Raw genomic sequence first — 25934 nt, 5'->3', positions numbered from 1 at the left:
TCCTTAGTCGCCTTTTACGACAATTATGTCGTTAATTATGTATTAACATATGAAAGAGAGGGAGTGGTTTTATTATTTTTTGTTTTGCTGCTGGGAACCGCAATGCAAAAATCTTCGTTTTAAATTCAAGTTTTATGTTACCTACGAAATAATAAGAAAAATACCTACAAGTATACTAACTAAAATACACGATACCTACTTACTATATATATATGTATATAATAACACCCACTTATACCTAAAACTGCTTTTCTTTATAAAGGGAAAAGGTTCTTATCTCTAGTCACAACACGATCTAAACAATCAAAATTATTTAGTCCAACAAAGAAGAATACCCATACCTATTCATTTTTTCATATCTCGTACGACCCCAGTACCTGGAAATTCAATGAAGCTTTTACCTGCTACTTTTTTCATGAATTATCATTTTACTAATTTATCTTAATAGGTTGAGCCTGACGTAGACTTAGCTACACACGTCAGGACCATATTATCTAAAGCTAAATTGACTTAGCCTATACACGTATATTGTCATTCATGAAAATTTTAATATTGACATTTACCCAAAGCAATAAAATCGTTTCATGTTCATCAATCTGCAGTGGTCCTGTTGTGACCTCGAATCTCCAGAAGCTACATAAGGCTCGGAAGACCAAGGTTTTAAATGTTAATTCCAGTAATTGCTTGCATGTGCATTTTCGGTGGCAATCGGCTGACGAAGACATATAGCGGTGATATTTTTAAACCCGAGGCCACGAAGCGACCTGTCGATATTATCTTTACTTCCATCAGTTTTTTGGGACTTCAATAATTACGAGTACAAGCACAAAATTTAATCAATTTCTTATTTATTTTATAAATATTACGTCTATGCCATTTTATAGTTCGCGGAACAGAATTTACTTATGTAAATCCATGAGGTCATGTTGTTTGGCTACTGTTCTAGCTGTTCATCCATCCGTGCCTGCCACCTGCCCATTATGCGGTATGAAAAATTAACACAGATGATGAGTACATACGTAAATGAGTGTAGTTGTTCAAAAAAGATATTAACGCGTCTCGTGAAGAGGATGAATGAAAGCAGATTGACTAAGCAAATATCCTAATGGGAACGTTGAAAGAAGAAATTCAAGACGAAAGGGACGTTGATCAATCCGGGGACGTCCTGACGAAGTCTGATTAAGAGTAGCTACTTACCCTTAACGGGCGAGCTTGCATGAAGAGAGTAATGAAATTAATGTGGGTGAAGCAAAAGAAAGCAGGAGACATCGTGACCAGTGGCGGTCTCAGCCTGCCTAGGCCTAATTTTAAGTAAGTACACTAGATAAGTGCATGTATCTTCAAAGTTTCAATTTATTTTACAGCCGACGAGTACTTAATCATGTTAAACAAAAGTTCAGTAAAAATAACAATTACATAACAAAACTACCTCTATTTACGATCAAATAGTTAACATTAGTTGCGATCAAGCAAGCGAGGGTTTCCTGATCGGCCGCGGTTCGTGTGCGATGCTATGTTCGCCGACTAGTCGTGCCAACGTAATGTTGCTAATTACGTCCAACCCGTAGCCGAAATGACATAAGGTAGTTACACGCAAAGAACAATAGCCAAGTAAGTGCCTGCAAGGGTAACGTTATGCCATAGATATACATACATGAATTTTCTAAATAGGTACTCCGTACTCGTACCAAGTCAAACACGAGTACGGAGTACCTACTAAATAAGTCAACATGTCAGTGCGCAGTCGAAGTGGAGATAATGACTTCAACAAGTTTTATCTGTACAAAATGACTCTATTCACCTACGCTCAAGTTTTCATACTACTTATGTTCATTTATTTTGACATTATCTTACTGATATTATAAATGCGAAAGTTTGTAAAGATATGAGGACATGTGTATGTTACTCTTTCATCTTCTTTAATCAAACTTTATACTTTTTAAATACTATTTCATTTTGTATTAAGGATAATATTTTGGTTCTAATTTTTTTTTTAAAGTTTAATGAATCAGATAATTAATTTCAAATCAAATTTCTACGCAATAACGTAATCGATGCAATAGTTTTGACTGGTCCAGCAATTAGTCAAACTGTGCTTATACATACCTCGCATCCCAATGATTCCATATATTTATTTACCTTTAAAATTTAAAAGTTACAATGAATAAATCACACGGGCAAACATTTAAACACGTATGAATCAAATGTTCTTCTGCCACTAAAATAAAACCAAAATATAATTTACGCAGAAGTAGGTAGGTACTTTAAAATAATTATGTTCCTTTGAAAATAAATTATGCCCAAAATAAGTATTCCACGCGGACGAAGTCGCGGGCACAGCTAGTATGTTAATAATGTTAAAATCAAGATTTTCCTTGTCCAACCCTAAATTGTTCGAGTTGCTAGACATACATCTCTCATAGTCTCGAAAAACTGGAACAAAGACTGGAAGGCTAAGTTTAGCTGTTGCTAGACATGAAAAGTTATTTTTTGACGGTTGTGAAAAGCTTCTATTTATTAAAAATAAAATTTATTTAATTAAAACAAGTATAAAAACCATAAAAAAAATCTTCAAAACAGGGCCCCTCCGGGATTTGAACCCGGGACCTCCTGCACCCAAAGCAGGAATCATACCCCTAGACCAAGAGGCCGTTATTACTTCAATTCGAAATTTATTATCACATTAAAATCATATAATATTTTTCATTTTTATTAATATTTATTAAAAAACAAAATGACCACTCGATATTACTAATTACAAATAACTTCATCGCTTTAGAAACCTGAAATCTTTTAAATTCTCTTCAATATAATTTATGAGCGACATCTACACAAAAATGCTGCACTTAAATAAAAACTGTCAGTAGTTCTACTTACTGCCATCTAACGTGAAATAGGTAATATTACTTAGAGATTTTTTTAATTAAACCTTACGTAACACTAGATGGCGTTAAGGTCTTTTAACAGCTGTTTCTTGTTCATAATTTTAATGTTTTGGTTTTCATTCCTCGGCAAGTTCATTCAATTCATTCATTCAGTCAGACAGAACAGCCTTCGATTACCCAGTCGAGTCGTGTCGAAAATTTTCGCTTTTGTGATTTGTTTTTGTGCATTGTATTTGCTCAAATTTGCTAAACAGTGATTGAACTTATCTGTTTTTCCTAATTAAATACATTTGTACCGAAAAAGAAGAATCAGAATTAACTCAAAAGTGATATACATTTCGTGTGTGTTCAACTAGTTTCTTTCACAACACAAAGGATAAACGGGAGACATTGCTGTTTTCCGTCGTCATTTTCCTGTAAACAGTCTCCAGAATCTCTGCTGAATGTAAGTAAAATAATTTCCTCTCCTTGATCGATTCAGATACGTGAAATCCATGAAAATTACGCTGTCACGTATTGATTTTTGAAGCTATTTATTTTTACTTTAGTAACGTATCACCTCACAAAGCTGAACTTATATGCTTTTGGAGCACATTTGAAATGAACAGACATAAATTTTGAATAAACACAATTTTTTTTTAAATATGATTGTTTATGGAGTCGTCAAAGCCAACTTATGGACTAGCAGTATCAACTATATAAGTAGATAGTACACGGACTTTCACAGCCTGTACTTACCTACCTAACCTATAGGGTATTGCTACTTTGAAACTAGCTGCCTTATCCTCTCCAAAAACCGTTAATAAAACAGCTGACAGAGCATGTATTTAATTGAGAATACCATTGCTATGATGAACAGAAGCTACTTGTAGCTATCACTCCCTGATAATGACATCACTAAATGGTTTTTAAACTTTGCTTTAGCATCCTTAATCTATCATTCCTGATTGGACAGCAGGGAGTTAGCCAGGAGTTTTAATTCTACCTGGCCTCGCAATAATGACTTTCCATATTCCAGCTTAATGTAACTGCCTTTAGTTTCCATTAAGTACAGCAATTGCAATTTCAATTGGGAGTTTCCACTTGTCTGTGTCGTATTGACTAACTTGTGACAAATTGAAATAAATAAGGGATAAGCTTATAAACTTGGGATTCTTATTAATATAAGAATCCCAAGTTTATCCCCATCACCATCGCTAGCTTAATAGCTAGCGATGGTGATGGGCTAGCAACCTATCACTATTTGAATCTCAATTCTTTCATAAAGCCAAACAGTCAAACATGGCCTACCAGTCTCTTCAAGACTGTTGGTTCTGTGTAACCTGCATTGTAACTATGTATGAATGATGAAAAAAATTCTTCAGATGTTTAAAATTTCATCCTTTATCCCTTTTGTTCTGTTGATATTTTGAGGGTTTAAACATTAGATTTTTGCTTACTGATACACCAACTTACCAAAAACATAATTTGGAAACACACTTATCCAGGCATCTAAATGACATGACATGACATATTATTTACATATATAACAACTTACCCAATCCATTATTGTGATCATATGTGCACCTAGGGCTCTTTTTCTAAAAATGCTAGGATAAAAATTAAATATGTATATATTTAATATGTGTATTTATTAATGAGAGACTCTACTTTTTGAAAGTTTTTGAAACAATGGACAATAAATAGAAGCAAATTTATGCCCAATACTTAAATTTCCACTCAATTTTAGTCTGTAAATACCTATGTGCTACATAGGTCAGTCAGTCATAAATTATGGTAGACATTTTTCCATTTTCTTATAAATTAAAAAAAAAATATAGGTTCATGAAATAAAATTGGATAAATATATTCTATTTTTGGAATACAAACAAATTTCTTTCGGTATTGATCAGTCTCTAGAACAATAAGACCTGTTTAACCCTGCTAAAGGATACCAACCTGTACTTAGCAAAACATAAATTTAGTTTTGGATTAGTGTAAACTTATCTAATTGATTATTTAAGTTGCTTTAATAAAAGCAAAACTTGTGACAAACTTTTTGTAAACTGGCAGTGGCTGGCCTTCATTTCTTTGTGACTATATACAAACCAAATACTACAAATAACATTTGACATTTTATATTAAAACCTGTCTGTTAATAGCAACTTATATTAATATGTATACAAGTTCAAGAAGCTGTTTCTAAGTCAGTGTCATTACAGCGGAAGTATTTTACAATTTTTTTATTATTATATCTAGTACATGAAGTGCACATGTGATGCAATTAATCAGGAATTTGCAGTGCAGGTAGGATTGTTCTGTAGTTTTGATTCTAGAAATATTGACAAAAAAAATTATTGATTTATTAAAAAGCTTTGTCAAATAATCTACTACATCTTTTGTCATTATTACCTCATGTCACCTATTTAATTTGCTAGTCCCAACTGATACCTAAGTTTTTACTTCTATTTGCTATAACCATGAAGTTTACTTACTAGATTAAGACTCATTTCTTTTTAGGTAGTTTTTCAGTAGTGAGAAGGTTAGGTTATTTAAGTGATGCCAACTACCTTTTATCCTCCCAGTTAGCAGGTGAACCTGACCAACTTAGATCATGTGCAGGTTTCATCACAATAGTTTTCCCAAGCCGCAAGATTAATTTAACTATTTATACTTACTATTTCCAAAATAAAATAAATAAGTTAATTTTGCAATAACACTTTCCTAAAAATTATTATACCTACCTGTATGTACCTAATTCATGTGTTTCGGCGGAAGTACTTCCGCTTCCGTTTCCAATTTTTTCAAACCCGCTGCCTGTCTGTGCTTAGTTTTTGCGCGTTTGTCCTTCTATTATTACAACGTAACACATACCTACTACCCTTTAACATGTATCACATCCTTAGAGATCATTTTGTTATCAAAGCAGAAATTAAAGCAAAAGTAAATCAACTAATCAATACATAACTGCTGAAATGATTTAAGTGAAACTCAACACATTGATAAATACAAAGACATGGTCAAAGTGCATACTCTTAAGAAAAGTTTTAAATTAAAATTCCGGCTAAGTGCGAGTCGGAGTCGCGCATAAAGGGTTTCGTTTATAACTAAAATTTTTATTTTTTTATATTCACGTTTCTACTTATTTATTTAAAAAAAAATTGATTCACATAGCAACGCCATCAAGCGCAAATAGGTAGAACTAATATGTTGTGAAATATTGTGAAAATTATAAGTGTCTAGTCTACCTGTTGCGGTTATTAAAATTAAACAAAAAACGTTTATTGTATGGGGGCCGCCATAAAATATTTTTTTTTAATATATTTGTTGGCAACGGAAATACACTATTTGTAAAAATTTAAGCTTTCTAACTGTCACGGTTTATGAGATACAGCCAGCTAGCTGACAGACAGACAGCGGAAGCTTAGTAATAAGATCCCGTTTTTACCTTTACGGCACGGAACCCTAAAAATTCACACAACTATTCAAGAACTTTGAGAATGCATGTCTTCTTTCTTTCTATCTCTTCAGTTCGTATAATTATATAGTTCAAATGGAGAGTCCTGATATTGCTTGAAACATAAAGTCAATATGTACGAGCACTAATCCCACAAATCCAATATTCATAAAACAAGAGTGCGTTGTATATTACCCAATTATAACTGAGGGAAATCTTCTGTATATGTATTACAAATTACTGGTATTTCTATTATCTTCATGCACATTGAATATTACTGGTCTACTTCTACCATTTCTATCGCCCAAACTCCATATCATTTTCCTCACAATAGGACCATCGTAAAATTCTCACGATACGTAACGCATTTTTAAACCGCCTGTTTCAGTACAATAATTCTGAGACATCCGCATTTGCATCGCCCACTAAGCTAACGAGTGGAGTGGGTCAGTCAGTCAGTTCAGTATGCGCTTCCGCCTAGCCGTTGTTGCCAGCGGTGAAATGCACTAGTCGATGCCAAACGTCTCAAGACTAAATGGCACGTAAAAATAAACAATATCTATTATTTAAGGTACATAAATAACGAATAATAATTAGCTTCCACCCTGGCTTGTTGGCGAAGAAGAAATGTGTGCTGGCTGCTTCACTTCCCGTGCAGATTGTAAAAGTCAATCAAAGTAAAAGTTTCCGAACTTGGAATTTTTATTGGCAATGGGCTAGCCTACCAATACTTCTCTATTCTGAATCGCAGTTCCATCGGTAAGCCATTAAGCTGAACGTGGTCTTTCAGCCTTTTTGAGACTGTTGCCTCAACTCCATGAAGGATATAGACGTGACATATGTATGTAAATAACGACCTTCTCAATTTTGACTAAGCGTCAGCATGCGCTCACTCATGAATTAATCGCACGTGTTTGAATCTGTTTACGAATGATCTTTGTTTATCATCGCACGCAATAAAGCAGTCTTGACCCACATGATTGCTTAATTCGTGTTAATTCACTTACTCTCAGTAGGATACATCACGTTGTTATTGTCAGCAGTTACCTACGTTTACGACGTCATTCTTTATGGTACTGTCGTATTTCCTGTAAACAATAAAAGATTATAATCGGTACTCTGTTTTTTACAAATGAGTAATGGATTATAATTTAACTCTTAACTATTTGAGCTAAAATACGATTTACACCGAGTACACAAAAACACCTTTCTAAGTGGCAACCACGCCTCTGTTGCTGTAGGTTCCAAGAAAAAACAATCGATTTCCTGTTTATAATCTTAAAAATATTATGTCTATCCCGAATGAACAACCGTTACCAAAAATACACAAGCCATAAATAAATAAAAATAAATTCCAAATTGATCGAAATACTACGATCAATTTTGAAAGTACCTACATACTTTTATTTCACAACTGTCAAAACAAAATCTTTTTTGTATGTTTTTTGCCTATGTGAAATGTTTATTGTAAATATTTATGTTTTTGTTAATCAGAACGGTACGCAAATCATCATTCTAATAAGCCTGATCGGCTAAGATCCTAGATATAAGAAAAGTGCTGAAATGTTTTTCACAATGCGGCTAGCAGCACTCGGCCCTGACGCAAGATTGTTGCGCAAGATCAACTTCTCGGTGCGACATTCTCAACGGCAACTTCCATTGACCATGTAGTAGCAAAGATCTTAAGTTTAAAATATAGCTAACATACATGTTCATAAAACCACGTCTTTCTACCTTACGAAGGAGACAGAGCCAATAGACTGTCTGGAAAATATCCAAGGGCCACGTGCAACTATATGGCCAAATTATAGTATTTATTTTCAAATAGTGACAGATTGCTAGCCCATTCCCTTAAAGAAGAATCCCAAGTTTATTCGCGTTTCCCTTGATTGACTTTACAATCTGCACAATAAGTGAAGCAGATGGCACAGACCATGCTCTTACTTCGCAACTAGATCAGCATTAAATCTTGCACTACATGAATGTCCGCCTATTACGACATCCATGGAAAAAAGGTGGCGTACTCCTGCTCTAAAGTGCCGTGAACCACACGACACTGCAGAATTAAACCTAAAATATAACCTATTAAATAATATTATTTTTGTTGTGACGGATGCTCTGCTATCATTAAATCAAATGTAATTTGCCCATAACAAAGCCCGAGGATACCGAGGACTGACATTTACACAAGGTTCACTCTCATTCACCGCTCACATGAAAGTCCGTAACAATAACAAGGCCATTCGTGTCGAGCTGCTTGATCTCTCAGTGAAGATAGCTTTGTAAATATATCAGAATAAATTAATATTTTCTTTTGTTACATTTCTGCAATGCTATCTTATGTACTACCTTATAGCAATCGTAGAGCTTCTGTCTCGAGTACCTACGAGTATATTATGCACATTGCATAATTTCTAATCTGTGAAAGCATAAAATATAGGGTGATTGCGCTGGTTTTCGTCCAATTAGCGGAGTTGCTAGCTTTCAGACGTAAAAATAATATGATAAAGTATCCTAATTAAAATAGCTCATATTTGTTTAAATACCTCATATAGTCTATTTTTGATAAAAATAAAGAAACTTTTAATTATAACTACATTGTTTTTTATATAAATAATTAAATGTTAAATGGCAGATTTCACTAGTTTTCGTCCAAAAAATTTGGTTTTCGCCCTGGTGTGATCTAGTTTCCGTCCAGTATGTAAAAAAGAGTAAAAATGCAATGTTAAATAAAAACTGTCTTTATAATCTTTTATTTAATCAACAAAAATATTTATTCTTCAGCAGTAGATTTCCTGCTTTTTTTATTTCCCCGAATCCATCTATTACAATTAATTTCATAGTTTAGTACCTACTAGAAAAACCTGTACGAATTAACAAGAAAATGTGTTAGAAGTAGATTCCACACTATTATGGACGAAAACTAATACAAAAAAAATTGCTGCTTAGTTTTCGTCCATGCCATTTAAACATTTTTTTAAACAAGCAATACTGAGAAATTATTGGACGTTAACTAAATATCTTGTCAAATAGCCAATAAAGTTCATATCTAAAGAAAACACATATTATTTTATAGGTCTGAAAAAGTAAAATGAACATTCCAAATATTTAGCTTGCTGTTTTAGTTTCCGTCCACGTGGACGGATACCAAATAATTGGTAAAATAGGCATGTCAGTATTCGTCCGCAAACTTTTACTAAGATTACTACAAAAACATTGTAAAATAACCTGAACATAATGTTAGTTATACTCTTAAATATCCTTACATGCCAAAATATTACTCAATCTATGTGAAATAGTCATAAAACCCACCACGGAGTGTTCCTGCACCAGCTATTTTTTTTGTATCGGCAATGACGTCTACGCAACACGAACACATGCCGGCCACTGAGTTTAATTTTTTCGAAGTTTTCACTTGACAAATTGGATTTTGTGGTTGTTAGAACTGTTGCTTAAGTATGAAGGATCGTGACAAGTTGCAACATGCGTGCATAGGTGTGTTTATATTCTTTTTATATGCGTTTAAAAGTGAAATGGACGAAAAGTAGAACTGGACGCCAAACCAGCGCAATTACCCTATATCTGTGAGTATTATATTTATACATATAATATACATGCCTAATATTACATAAATATTTATGACCTTTCATCTTATACTACAATTATTGCTTGGCAAACATCAGTATCTTACTTCAGTTCTATGACATATCTATATTGGAAATATTCAAAAGGCAGGCCCACTTGCCACTCTCGTTCATTATTTTCATTTTAGTTAATATGTCTAAATAACTAAATTCGTCTCTTTGATTTGTGATTTCTTTTCAAGATAACTTCGACTTGCGTATTGTATGGGAACGGAAAAGAGAACAGTCTCCGTTCATATTCACAAGTTCGAAGACAATAGCCTGCACAAGGACAAACCGATACAATTCAAACCTGTAGATTTCTTTGAATTTACGTTTATTTAATGTTATTTTCAACTATATTTTAATTCGTTTTATTTTAAAGATCCGTCATTTAAGGGCAAAGAACACAATCCTTTTAGTATCATACATTGTTGTCCGTCTTTCTACACATATTTTTGGGGACGCGTAATCTTTTGAGTCCAAGTCACATTTGACCAATTTATACCGTCCACGTAACATGAAACTTACGTAAATGGTGTAACAACTTAACTCCGAAACAATTGACCAATCAAACTATTTCCAAAAGGTATAGGTAACTAATATGCCTTTTAATAATTGCGAAGTAATTACCTACATATTAGTTAATGTACAGTGTACTTACACTTAATTTGTTAAGAAATCCATGGGGATTTCTTAACTATAGTTACCATTTCGACAACACACATTTTCATAACTTAAGACCGCGGCACGCAAGTTATATCGCAACCTAAAACACACAAGGCCATACCAAAATAAATCTTTGATAAATCCATAACTTTATGGTAATTTAATAGAAATAGAGAAGTTTTATCGTAACTTAATTGTTTTAACATTGTTTATACAATAAAGTTTAATTTAATTAATAAATACTAATTCTTATTATACCAACAATTCGTTATTCAACCTAACCGGTAAGAATTCAACCTGTGAAACTTGAGAAGGAAGTACTCGTATCAACACAGAAAACTACTCGTATTTAATAGAAAGTTTCCTCACAGCTTCTGTATTAATGTTTAATTTAATCATACATATGGTCACCTCTATATCCCTTGTGGGGTAGACAGAGCCAACAGTCTTGAAAAGACTGATAAGCCACGCTCAGCTATTTGGCTTAATGATAGAATTGAGATTCAAATAGTGACAGGTTGCTAGCCCATCGCCTAACAAAAGAATCCCAAGTTTGTAAGCCTATCCTATAGTCACCTTTTACGACATCCATGGGAAAGAGATGGAGTGGTCCTATTCTTTTTTGTACTGGTGCCGGGAACCACACGGCAATTAATAATTATTTAATAAAAGCAAAGCAAATAATAATTTAATCATCTGAAGAATAAAGGGACATTTATCAAGAATATTTAATAACTATAGATTAATTTTTGGTTAATGGCATTGAGAGAAATTTAGTATGAAATAATTAAAGAAATTCCCACAGAAAGCCACAGGCGAAATCATGAAGGCTGAAAGACAAAGCATAGAAAAACTGAGCAAATTTTCTACTTCTACTAAACAATCGAGCAGAGTTGAAATGGAATTACAACAATAAACAATCTATCGAAATGAAGTCGGGTATGCTATCACAAACATCACAATGTTTCAGCAAGAAAAACGGTTATAAAACAATCTATTTGGGAACACCTACAAAAAAGGTGTCCCTTTTGTGAATAGGGGGTGAATTTCGGCCTTGCAAGGTCGTTGATGTTGCGTGGGACGCCAACACCCAACACCACAACATTACACCTTCACATAATGACGCAAAAAAATTCAATAACACTTGGTGCAAAAATTAGGGCTGTTCCATTGAAGACCACAAATTTTTGCCCAAATTGAATAGCACTCTCAGGAACTCTACACTTTTGTTGCCTTCCCGCTGTGTTTTACATTTACAGCACTCTTAGTTGATCGAACTGTGCCGTGTGGTTCCTGGCACCAATACGAAAAAGAATAGGACCACTCCATCTCTTTCCCATGGATGTCGTAAAAGGCGACTAAGGGATAGGCTTACAAACTTGAGATTCTTTTTTTAGGCGATGGGCAAGCAACCTGTCACTATTCGAATCTCAATTCTATCTTAAATCCAAAAAGCTGAACGTGGCCTATCAGTCCGCTCAAGACTGTTGGCTCTGTCTACCCCGCAAGGGATATAGACGTGATTATATGTGAGTATGTAGTTGATCGAACCAAGTATTTATTGGTTTTAAGTTATTGTCTTGTAAATTACTCGGTCCACAAAAGTTATAATATTAGTTCTCACACAGCTGCGCAATGCGACGCTCAGCGAGGTCATCGCCTCGCCAACTGATAACGGCTTCCCAATTACCGACCTCCGTTACATACATATTTTGTGCTAAAAAATACGTTGCTTCCGAATCCAATAGATGGACAATAATGACCGACAATATAATATTTTTTTTATTATAAGACAGGTATATACATGTATATCTAAATAAATTATGTTCTAAATTTATCTTTGTTGACCGAGCCTTTTAGAACCCCAAATGCTGTTCTGTTTCTGGATAGGTGCTGAATCTTAAAAGTTTGAAATTTGGTTTACCCGAATTATGATGATCAAAATGTGATAAACTGATTACGCGAATCAAAGCCCAAAGCACGATCTTTATTTTGCATTTTAATTACAATACAAATTGTAGAAGAATAGGTTGATAAAGTTATTTGCCTTTCATTGTTTACTTGGTACAATCTAACTAGATCTGTTTTATTTATTTAGTTTCCGTACTCGTTATCTATTTGATATTGTTTGTATTATTTAACACGTCGGCGCTAGCTGAACAAAACCTTAGCTTGTGTATATAACGACAAGGATGATATTTGAGAGTGCATCCTTTTTGTACGTCGACTCGCCTTAGAAAGTGCAGCACGAACTTGGATCACGGCGAGCATTCTAATTGCCCTCATTTTTCTACAAAAGGACCAGTCTCGCCTGTGACACTCTGTTATTCAAAAGTTCGGCTGTACTAATGTTTGGTCATTATCATTTTAAAGTATTATACATTTTGTATAAACATTCAATAGTAGTTTATATTTCATCTATCTTTTGGTACTTTAAAAGACAACATTCAAAGTATATAACATTCGATGTTGTGTTGGTTTAAAATACTTCTTATTTATAAAACTATTTGTTGCGTAACTTTGTTACTTTCCATGTTCTAAGTAAAACTACTGATGGCTACTCTGATTTCTAGTCAATTTCACGGCTCTTTGTAATTTAGATGTTGTTTATTCGTTTCAATCGCTTTATAGACAACCTACACAGCACTGCTTCTCTATTATGTGCTACAGTACTAGTTACGGAGGTCGTTAATAGGCAGGTTGCATAATATTACACCAGCGAATTAATGGTTCATTATGTGACTGCTCGTAAGACGTCAGTTGCATCAATCTTTAATGGTTAATTGATACTGTGGAAGTGGTCTACCAATTTATGTTAGTGTGTCGATATTCTTTGTGTAAAAATTATTTTATTTATATAAAATGAATATAATAACAATAACTCGTTACCTTAAATGGCGGTTTTCCATCATAACTTACTTAATTTATAAGAGCTGTTTCTACCTTAGAAATTTACAAAATGGTAAAACAATATCAATTCAACATCAACAAATAATTAGTAGTTAGAGAAGATAATCCAATTGCAGTAAAACTGAAAGGTAAGTAGTTATTTTTGTATTTAATATAAAGTATTTTTTTGTTTCATACTTACAGACAGAAAGTGATGAATTCCTAGTTTGGGTAGAACGTACAAAACAGAGAAATGGGTGACTAATTCGCCTTGAACATAGGCGATTAGCAACGCGATGCACGTTGCAATTTACCTTGCGGTTGTTTGCAATCGTGCATTTGACGTCCATGTACGGCTGACTAACTTAACTTTTCATGTCTTCGACCGAACATAGTTTCTTATTTGTAGAAACTTTATTTAAAATATTCTATTAAATGCCATCGCGTCTATGAACCTACCTATACTTAGATAAGTACGACTTCTCTACACAAACTATGCAATTAGTTGGCGTGGTTGTTTAAAAACAAAGAAATATTACTTCAATTTCTCAATTAACGAACTTGAACCTTTTTCTCTGTAACTATACTTAAATGGTTGTCATAAATTATATAAAATCAGCTGTTATAATTAATACGTGTTAATGATACCTCAACCTCAAATTGACACAGCGAAAGTGCTTTGCTGTAAATTCTTTTTACATGCGAGGACAATTGAGCGCTTCGTTTTTGTTGCGCAACTTGCGAGATGAATCAGTCTGTGGTGCGCCTTGGTTAAGCTGAACAAGCTACGTTGACCGCCCGCGGTCGCTCACCTCAGTCACTATTATACGTATGCAGATACCCTTACCGAGCGCACACACATCGTCACTTCATGACTGTTGTCACATCATGACTACCTACTAAATAAATAAATAAATATATACGGGACAAATACACAGATTGAGTTAGCCTTGAAGTAAGTTCGAGTCTTGTGTTACAAGATACTAACTCAACGATATTATATTTTACTAGCTTTCCGCCCGCGGCTTCGCCCACGTGTAATTCGGTTATATAAACAGGCTCCATCTTTTTCTATATCTACCACAGCATGAGGAATATAATACCCATTAACAAACAAAATTTCTTGAACCATTTTAATTAGAAATTTTTTAACTAAAACTATATCTATGGAAATTAACTAAGACTAATAAAGTAACAAAGAAATGAATAAAAAATGAAGAATATATTAAAAAATCAACTCACACTATAAAACTTATCCAACACTAACTAAATATACTATCAAAAATATCAAATCTAATCAACAAATCAAAAATTAACTGAAATAGAGAGTAAAATAAGTTAAATAAGTCAAGTTAAAAGTTAATGAATCAAACGAATAATAATTTCAAATCAAAATATTTGTAGTGTAATATGTAGTTTCGCGTATGTCCACTAGGGGCGCTGCTAAAATTACACGACAAATTAAAATATTTTACGCTACCTAGCTAAATGGCGGTAACGAAACCATAGCGCGATCTATCTCGATGCCAACGCCATCTATCGAGCATCGAGACAACTCGTGATAGTTAATAGAAAATAAAATTCGGGTGTTTTATTTATGCATACCGATTACGCCGAGATTTATGGACCGATTTACGTGATTCTTTTTTTGTTCGGTAGAGTATACTTTCAAGTTGGTCCCGTTGTTACCTAGTCAGGATCTGATGATGGTATTCCAGGGAAATCAAGGGCAAACCTCAAATTTACAGACAATTACGTTTTTGACAATTTCATAGATCTGTTTAAGTATTTGCGTCTGATAGTCATCATCCCATGTGAATGAGCTGATGATGGAAGGTACAACTCCTCAACGGTTAGGAGTTGAAAGAAAATTCTTACGAAGTTATACGTACATGTGAGGCTATTAGGTTGACCTGATAATAAAAAGTAAATCTCATTAACGTTAAGAATTTAGGTGAAAATGGATGCGGACAAATTTCGTAGCTGTTTGTATGGGTAGTGTTAACACAAAATAGGGATTAAAAGGCGTGATGTTATTAATGTTATGCATGTATGTACATAATTATGTATGTTATTATGTATGTTAAAGAGACGACTGAAAGTTGTCATACAAAGTCTTTTTTTTTAAGGATGGGAAATCATCAAATGACCTCTCCCGCTCTGGGTGGAACGGAAGGGAGTGTCAGACTATATCCCGTTCCCCCCCTTGGGGGTTGACATTTCAAAAATCCCTTAGTGCTCACTTATGTTACTAAAGGAACCTCTGTTCAAAATCTCAGACTCCTATACCGAGCGGTTTCGGCTGTGCGTTAATAAATCAGTCACCCAATCGCACCCCCTAAATCACGATTGGAGGGTAGTTTGAAAAAACTTATAATGTCAAACATATTTACTTGCCTATGTAAGTGTTCATGCCAAGTTTCAAGTTTATAAACCCAAGGAATAAGATTTTTCATAGAAACGTTTTTACCCCTTTTCCCCCCCTTGGGGGTTGAATTTCCAAAAATCCTTTCTTAGTGCTCCCCTACATATCCCAAGGAACCTACATTCCAAATTTCAGCTGTCTACGACCAGTAGTTTCGACTGTGCGTTGTCTGTCAGTCAGTCACTCAGTAACGGAAGAGTTTTATATATATAGATAACTAGCTGTGCCTGCGACTTCGTCCGCGTGGAATAGTTATTTTGGGCATCATTGAAGCCCTCAAGGATGCTCCTTCCCCGTTTTTTTCACAGTTTCCATTATTTCTTCGCTATAAGGTTGCACCTAGACGTTTTATAGCCTAAAGCCTTCCTCGATAAATGGTCTATTAATCTTTCAAATCGAACCAGTAGTTCTTGAGTTTAGCACATTCAAACAAACAAACAAACTCTTCAGTTTTATAATATTAGTATAGATAAATCTAAGTGCCTATTTAAACTAAAAAAAATACTCTAATAGAATTATAACCAGAAATATGTACCTACAACTTACAAAAGAAAAAGAAATGAAAATAAAGTTAAAACGCCTGTGCAATACTATCTTGCCGTCGTCGGGTCTTCCCATACTTTTACCCTTAGGGAGTCGGAGTAGATTGCTCAGGGCTTTTGGCCCTCTTCAATGGCATCATCGCTGCCTACGACTGTAGACAGGTCGATGGGGCGGCCGTGTAGGCCTGGGTCTTCACGTCTTCATACACTGGGAGTTGCCATCGGCGGCGGCGTTGTCACTGGTCGACGACGTCTGCTGCAAGGCAGCGAGGGGAGAGTTTCAACCGACGGCCCGGAGGGCGGGCGTGGAGCGGCGCAATGCCGCGCAGGTGGCTGTGTGATGACGCGTCCGCCCTCTCGAATATCTACGTTCTCCCACTTCAGGTCCCTGAGGATCGTCGAGTTCCTCACGTAGCGCGGGGCTCCGACGACTGCTCTGAGACTTTGGTTCTCTTGGGCTCTGAGTCTTCTCCTGTTGGTCTCAGAGCAGAATGCGTACCACGCCGGGGCCGCGTACGTGTGGCGGGATCTGACGTATGTTCCGTAGATCCCGAGCTTCGTCCTCAGGGCGAGGCTGGAGGAGAGAACTGCGTGAAGTCTCCCCCTGGCTGCCTTGGTCATGAAGCTTGCGCTCGCCTCCTGCCCCTTTTATACCCTGCCGCCGCGAGCCGCGTCGAGCGCGGCAACCGTTACGCAAAAATAATCCTTATAGCATGATTCAGTATTTACGCGCGATGGCTTGTTAGGGTATTATTTTATTTCATGTATAAATTTGGTGTTTCTATACCGATTTCGATGATTCTTTTTTTATTGAATAGGTACTTATATAAATTTTTAAGAATTACGAATGAGTGTGAGTGTTATTGGTATTGTAAACATCAGAGTAAAGAAATATAATCAGAAATCTCCGAACTGCTAAGCTATCAGGAATTACACGTGTTATTGTGAGTCAACCATAAAAGATAGACTTATGCTGTCTTGGGATATTTTTTTAATAATTTTATGTAGAATATTTCCGTTATACATGGTTTCGCTGTATCTTTAACCAACAAAACTACTTACTTACTCATTTGTGGTGACAGCATATTTAATCATTTCAAAAACATGACATTGAATTGGGCTGGATTGCCCGACTGGTTGCCTGATCGCCGCTGCGCTGCCATGCTCTTATACAACCAATCAATTGAATCGATGTATCAGGCCTTGACCAACCGACTGCAGGAAATCTATACCAATGCTTAGTGAAAGTATGCCTATTTCCTCCGAAACGGAATAATATTGTTATGTGGGCCACAAGTTGTATGGAAATTACTGTTACTGCCACGGAAACGAGGACGAAAACACATATATTAAAATCGGCAAATTACCCCAAGCCGTGAATCCGGAAACTTTCATTTGCATTATTAGTTTTTGAGTAACGGTGCTGCAGTCGTTTGACATACGAGTTGGAGAAGAATTGGTATGGCATGGAAATCAACATGGCGAGCTCACCTATAGAAACCGCGTATTTACTTAAAAGGAGTGATTTGCACTGTTTGTTATTTTTATACAAACATATATGCTTCTCTGTTTTTACGTATATTGTGAGATTAGAAATAAACATTTATTGAAAAGTAACAAGAGTCTCATATCTCGAGATAGCAGTATCGTCACCTCAAATGTTTACAATTTGCTCAGTGCTGTTTCTTTGCTTACGCTGATAAATGATAACAGCTGGGGCACACTCCGGGGGTAATTTAACTACCGTTTTAATTACGGCAATCTGTCTGGATGTAAAATCCAGATTACTTCGGATAACCCGTATATCACTAGTATTGTAGTTAGGACATTGGTTGTTTTACAAAATGGACAATTGACATTATTATATGCTCTTGTAAGTTTGACATGTTTTATGTATTTGTAAGATAAGGTGAGCAGATTCCCTTTCTTAATCATTTGATATCTTGTCTCTTGTTCAAAAACAATAAGCATCGGACAAAAAATGGCAAAACATTTTTTAACTAACAACGGTTTTATTTATACTCTTATACTTATTAAATCTGAATTAGTATCAATCTGCTAATAGTCCAATAATTTGGCGTTATATTATAGATAACGGTTAAGTCACGCAAGTAGACTCTGATTGCCTCCAACCAGCTGCCTTATCAATTCCTAGTTGGTACGTAGTGTCCCATATTTGGGCGCAAACAAACTAGATTAATCAGCCTGTACTTCAGTCTGTACTTACTATTGTAGGTTTCTAAGATCTTGGTTATAACTCGCAAATGTCGCGTCGATCTGGTCCGCCAAATTGTATAAAATAATGAGATTATTCTTATCAAAACATGAATAAAATTTAATTGTAATTGTTACAGATTACTGGAATGATAACTCTACACGCTCCCTGACGCAGTTTTTTAAGTGAAGGTAATTAATTGTGTACACTTAATTTACATTGGTTATTACATTGTTTTCATGTATAAACATATTTATCATGCATGGCACACCGTACCATGACAATAGAAGCGATATCTGTGACGTAGCAATACTAAATAAAAAAATACCTAACTGTAACCGAGTTAGAGGTCAGCGTGATAAAATCTCGCGGAGTTGTAATCCTGAGGTGACTATTCCACAAATTGTAAAACAGGTTTATAACGTTGTCTAGCCAGGCCAATGCTTTCATACGAGAAGAAAAATAAACTGTTCTTGTACGAGCGTCGATAAATGAGTCACGTTGTTTGATTGCACTGCTAGCGACTACACTGAAATACAGAGAGTATTGGGTTTTTTTCGTATGATTTTTTGTTATCTTTCTGCAATTTGCGTCTTATAACATTTCTCTATCTAATTCAAATATGTACTAGAGAATTCTATAAGTCACTGATATGCCAATAGAATTAGATGAATCCCAAAACCTATGAGTGGAGTGGATAGCATAAATAATGTTTATAGTCACGTAACTGGAATTTTCCATTGATGAGATAATTATATGTACCTTTTTTTATAGTAGTGTGTGTATGATATGACCACTCTCAATTTCTGCGGCTGTCGTTACAAGGCGATTAAGGCTGCGGCATTGTCCATTTTGAAGTGACGACGATTTAAAACGTTACATAGGGTTTGGTTATTTTAAATACTGCGTGTAGCTCGACACGCACTTAGCCAATTTATTCAATCTTTGTGAAACTACATTAGACTGCTACGAAAATAAGTAAAAAATATTTACGCATTTTTTAATAAATTCTTAAATATTTTTATACACTAATTCAACCTTATAATATTGAATCTTAGAATGATGAAGAGCTGATGGGTCATAAAGGCCATGTCTGATGTGTCCGATATCCTTTCCCGTATGTTTGATTATTCGCTCCTTGCCATTTCGTGACGCAGATGACGGTAACGTGGACAAGGATTAGTAAACATTCAGGATTACGATGCATCGTAATCCTAAATGTATACATTTAGGATTACTGTACTTATGACAACCCAGTTTAAATGATTTATGTCGATAGCATGAAACAAAGAATCAATTTTATAACGATAAAAAATAGAAGAAGGAAGAATATCAGTTCAAGGTCTCCCAATACATTGTCTTATAAAACTTCCTAAAAATGTTCCTTTATCATTAGCAGTAAGTTACTAATACAACATTATTAGTAAGTATTATATTATTCGTGTCATGTGAACTATGAATGTCGGCCTTTAGTTGTGTAATATTCCATCGCGTCACGATTGCGATATTGGTCGCTTTACATCCATGAAATCGGAATAATTGTTTTTCCTCCAGTTTTATTACACAAAGGTGGTGGTCTCTAGTTATATAACCGATATAAATAAAAATTGAAATCAATTAAAAGAATAAAATAGAAGAATAGAATATTTAAAACAACTTATAAAGATTCTGTCACTGTCAGATTTAGTCATTTATATTTGAAATTTGCTTTAGCTTTCACCAAGAGAACTTTAATTTATTTTCATTTAACAAATATATTATTCTGATTTCTGAGTTTCATAGACTGACCTGTACTTACAAATCGTACACAAAACCCATAGAAATGCGTATTCTTAATAAGTAGGTACTGCATAACGTAACCTCGCCAAAAAGCAGTCCATTAATTCAAATAAATTCATTTACTTCAAAGGACCACACCGGAGTAAATGAGACGCCTAGCGAAGCACTTGACACAAAACAAAAAATAGAGACAAAATAAAGGTCGAATCGTGACAACAAACATTCGAATCGTAGCCTCACCTCCATTATCGACCGTAACGCAATCACCTACGACATTAACCTTGGACACACGCTCCGATTCACATAAAACATCCCTTCTTTCACTCCCCTAAACCGATAAACATATCTACGACTAACTTGGCTATAAGTAATAATCAAGTCGACTTTATGTTATTTATGGCTATCACGCAATGACATACTAGTCTATGAAAGTAATTTTTCTTATTTAATAAAATATTTAAATTTCTCATAAATAATTGATAATTCTTTAAGTAGTTATTCTTTATTTAAATAGCAATCAAAAGGTTTGTAAAAGAAACAAACAACATCACATACATATATTGTGATTCCATATTTAGGGTTTAGGTACATATTTATCTATTTAAACTTTATACACGTAAAATGTACAACTGGTTAACCGGAGGGTTAGGCAGAGATTACATCTTTCTACTTGCCACGATCTCTGCATACTTCCTTCATCCACACTCATAACTATGCTTGCTTCAATTAAGGCAGTAATGGGTGAAACCGACTACCATGAGATTCTGCGTGAATATCCAGAGATAACCAGATCTGCAGGTATGCAATCTGTTGCAAATAATACCACGCTTCATTATATCAGGACAACACCTGGACATCTAGTCTCATAAAAGAAATAATCAAATAAATATTTTAGAAACTTAACTACATATAATAGTTTACATTCAATTCCCCATTGCACTTTCAATTCAACAACGGGATTCGATTTAAACAGTATGTAAGTGAAGTTACAAAATACTATAAACAGATTTTACGAATGTAGGCCAGTGAGTGTGGCTTTATTCATATCAAGTGTGTAACCGACATTACATTATACATTGAATTTATCAAGATCTTTATATTCACCATGTTATTATGATTCAACATAACTACTATTTTAAGTACCTTTTATCTTTATGAAATTAATATGCTCTGAATTACTCATCAATACTTATTTATCCTTCGTTATTCCTGTGCCCATACTTGAATTCTTAAAACACACACAACATACAATGTTTTACTATTGAAAATAATTGACATGTAAGTGCACATGTTAGTCACTACATGTATATCGATCCCATTATTGAGTCATCCTACTGAACGTCACCTTTTAATGTTATCGAGCCTGTTAGCTCTGTCTACCACCTGAGGGATAAAGACGAGATATAAATGTATATATACACTTAGTCGTGTATTAAACCGGTCACGGCCTCTAACACTCCCTCAGGCCCGCGGGACGGGAGTGAAATTTTGGCATCCGTTCCACTCCGCAAAGAAGTTACATAACAATGCAGGTTTGCGCCCACGCTACTAACAGGATGTTTTGTCGATTTCTACTGTATCTAAGCTTGCACTGCTGCACAATTCTCAAATGAAAATTGCATATTATCGCATCCGGAAACGGATCCATAATGTTTGAAATTAATAAAACTACTTTTTTTTGGCACAAAGTCGGTTCACGACTGCAACAGATCCAAAAGTAACAAGTAAATTCAGAACACAGTCTGTTACTCGGCGAATGTTTTTAAATAACTCTGTTTTTATTCAATCGATAAGGAAATGGAACAAAGACAAAACCGTTTTATTTTTCCTATGTAGCTAAGCTAACCAGATTTTTGTATTTCAAACCATAAAGCATATGATGGTGAACAGTGACTTAAAACTTCTTTCATCTATATCAGGATCTCAGCATCACAGACTACATATTTACTTAAGAACACAACCATTGCGACCTAGTTTGTGCCAAAAGGTCCGCACCAGCAGGACAAGAAAATGTTACGGTATGGTTGATCGAGATAAATTGTTCGCTCCCTCTACTAAACTGGCTTTGCTGATGAATAATACAAGAACAACATTTCAATAACTACAATTTTGTGTACATGTAGGTGAACTACTATATGTAGATTGAGAATAATTGATATAACATACAACAATTCAGAATGTTATGACGATTGTTTGTTTACCTTTGTCCTAAATAGCTATACAAAGCCGTAGTCACGAATCAATAGAAGGGGAATAGGACGATAAACCAGCACAAAACTACCTCAAATATATTTATTTGGCAGACGTTAATATTGGTATCGAGTAAGAATTAGTAGTTAATTATGTATTCTTTTTTTTAAGTGATTTTACCATTGCGCCTTGCTGTAGCTACTGTACTTTAATATGAATGTTTCTTTATGTTACCTGGTTGACTGGAAGAAATCCCTCATAGGGATAAGTCCGCCATTGTGCATTGTTATTTTTTTAGTGTCTTTTTATGTACTACTAAATATTTGTTTTGTACAATAAAGTATTTACAAACAAACAATAGTGTTCTGGTGGATAGTTAAATATACATATAAATTAAGTAGACATTTCTAATATGCATTCTGTGTTGTTTTTTAAACCAGCCAAATAATAATCCACTAGTAAACGATGTGTTCTGTATTTTTACTGTAAGTCTACGCAGTTAACTGGTAGGGTTATATTACTTCGACGGATTAGTTTATTTTACTAAGGCGTTTTGTTAATCATGACTGATGTGAAAATTCTGCCGCATATTAATTTTACTTACTTCTACGTTTTATATACAAACATTGGTGAAAATACTATGAAAATATTTTTCTTTTAGTAGTGTATATACTTGCACTACGACAAGAACCTCTCAATCAAAATGTTTACGAGTGAACGTCGTACAATGTGCAACAAAGACGACACGTGCATGTTTATTTGAACGTCAGGCGGGTTTAGAGTTGTATCGTAAAGTAATGAAAGCACAGAAGGCAGACGGACATGTGACAAAGATTTTTATTTGCTAAATATGCATACGACATTAGTAGTCTTAATTTTTTTGAGTGTCTTCCGTACCTACGGGTTACCGGTGTGCAAATGGATTTGAGGGTCACACACTTGAATCTATAAATAGCAGTGTGTGCTTTTCCTTTCAATAATTGCAATCAATTAAGCATTTTTATATGAAAGGTTCTCGCGACGACTATGGTGCCGATTGTTTAATGTTCATTTACTCCTTGACATTTTGCGTAAATTGTAATATTTTCTTTTTATTAATAGTGTAGACTATACACAAAATAAAACTGAAATAAGTGTACCTTCTAAATAATACTTTGTACCCTTCAGATAATATTTCTTTACGCATAACTCTATGCAACTTCCGCAAAAATTATGTTTTAAGTAGAAGTTAAATAGTCTTGTTACTCACATTCATTTGCTGCTAAACAAAAGAATTCTTAAAAACTTGTAACCTAACCTTTTGTTTAGAAAAAAGCTTAGAGCACATAGTTAAAAAAGAGCGAAAAATAAGCGCAAGTATTATTACTTATTACTAATTCAATTTACTTATTTACCACTCCCTTTGATAAAAGAACGACGCTCCAGACTACCAGCGTCGTTATTTCTTCGATTAACGAACCCCTGTGCCATTAGAGAGCTGCCTTACCAAGCCCATTGGCGTCAAAACGACCTTGCCACGTCAACTTGACATATCACTTTCCACCTTCGCAACATATGTAGCATAGGCTGTATAAATTAATAGATTTCGTTAAAGTTGCGGGCAAAAATGGAAATAAACCTGATTATGTTTGTATATTTTTTAATACTTACTACCTTTTGGTACTTATATTGTATTGTTTATAGGTGGAGGAATACTGCTGTGAGTGTTATGGGCATGCGGTGAGCCCTGAAGCTTTTCACCAAGATGACAGAAGGAGAACGGCAACAAAGCGCGGGCGGCACCAACGCCGCGCCGCAACACAGGAAAGGACACAGGTAACACTTCTATAATGTAATAAGATTCATTATTTTAGTAATTTGGTTCTCAATATTCTAGTTTAGATGTCTGATTATTTAAGCTATCAAATTTCTGATTTACCTACATATATTCTCAATCGAAAAATGGAAAGATGGATCAATGGCACTTGCGTAATTAGTATTTGTAACGTTTATACTCGTAGATACCGTTTTTCACTGACATTAATCTCACAATGTGTTCAAATGCTCTATAGAATGAGTAATAACCGCATTTACCTGGCACTAAATGAATGCGGATGTATTTTCTCACGATTCAATGTGATTCTAATTTAAACATAACATGAGATGTTTTAACCTATATCCCAAGCATATACCATATCCAATTACATATAATCACGTCTTTATCCCTTACGGGATAGACAGAGTCAACAATCTTGAATAAACTGAAAAGCCACATTCAGCTGTTTGAAATGTCAATAATGGAATTTAAATTTAAAGAGTAGAATTTCGTCTGTTGGCAGATATTTTATACTTACGCAATATGTTTTTAATACACAGTAAAAGCTTGCAGGCTCTCAGCATGAATATCTTCTAACTCCCCCACGCAGCGGGTTAATTTTAATTCGTATTTTACCATCTGCCAGACAGTTTTTTACGGAAGATACCAGGAATCTATTACACAAAAGTATCTACAATATAATTGATTAATATTATTCCGACTTTTATGCATACTAAAGTTGTAAAATCTATAGTTGTGATATTTTATAATTTGTTTAATTGGAATTTAAAATAAATAATTATTACTAATTAATATCAAAAGAAGGGTCATTGCATCAGAATTTATAAGGCCAATTTTTGATCGATCTAGAAAATGATAATAAATTGCGAATAAAGGCAGTCGCGAAAGCGCTGTGATAAGAAAGTGATAGAGAGAAAAGGCCAGGTGAAAATTTTTCAAACTTAACATGATAAAGAATGCCAAAGACCTTTCAAAGTGAGGATAAAAAAATCCAGTAGTTAACACGCAAAGATAAGAGAGGGACAATCATATTGTGTTAACTAATGTGTGTTTGACACATCTTTAAAATGTTTAGTCTAGAATAAATCAAGGTTAAGCCAATAACATTCATTCATTCATTCAGATCATATAATCACGTCTATATAACATTCATATCAAATAATCACGTCTGTATCCCTTGCGGGGAAAACAGAGCTAGCAGTTTAGAAAGACTGACTTCGTGGCCTACGTTCAGCTGTTAACTTTGCCTTTATGATAGAATTGAGATTCAAAAGACAGGTTGCTACCCCGTCGCCTAAAAGTAGAATCCCAAGTTTAATTAGTGGAAGAGATGGAGTGGTCCTATTCCTTTTTATATTGGTGCCGGGAACCACACGGCTTTGCCAATTACATGCCTAGGTTATCTATTAAGTCATGTATTTAGTACTTATTGTAAAATACAATGCAAATAAGGTTATTATGAGTA

General features: G+C 34.7%; 1 protein-coding gene and 1 non-coding gene across 2 annotated transcripts in view; one reads left to right on the top strand and one right to left on the bottom strand.

Annotated features, from left to right (window-relative positions):
- Positions 1-2579: 2579 nt before the first annotated feature.
- Trnap-ugg (transfer RNA proline (anticodon UGG)) lies at positions 2580-2651 on the bottom strand. The gene has a single exon. It is a non-coding gene; the product is annotated as a tRNA-Pro (tRNA).
- Positions 2652-3038: 387 nt separating this feature from the next.
- Positions 3039-25934, top strand: part of LOC106140126 (solute carrier organic anion transporter family member 5A1) — a 40356-nt gene continuing 17460 nt past the window's right edge. The window contains exons 1-3 of the mRNA XM_060949582.1: positions 3039-3330; positions 18824-18875; positions 24337-24468. Of these exons, the coding sequence (XP_060805565.1) occupies positions 24398-24468 (71 nt within the window). The 5' untranslated portion in view covers positions 3039-3330; positions 18824-18875; positions 24337-24397. The remainder of the gene's footprint in view (positions 3331-18823; positions 18876-24336; positions 24469-25934) is intronic.

The sequence above is a fragment of the Amyelois transitella genome, chromosome 3, assembly GCF_032362555.1.
Source record: "Amyelois transitella isolate CPQ chromosome 3, ilAmyTran1.1, whole genome shotgun sequence".
Taxonomy (NCBI): domain Eukaryota; kingdom Metazoa; phylum Arthropoda; class Insecta; order Lepidoptera; family Pyralidae; genus Amyelois; species Amyelois transitella.
The sequence above is the reverse complement of the archived record's forward strand: the minus strand, read 5'-3'. Positions and strand labels throughout refer to the sequence as shown.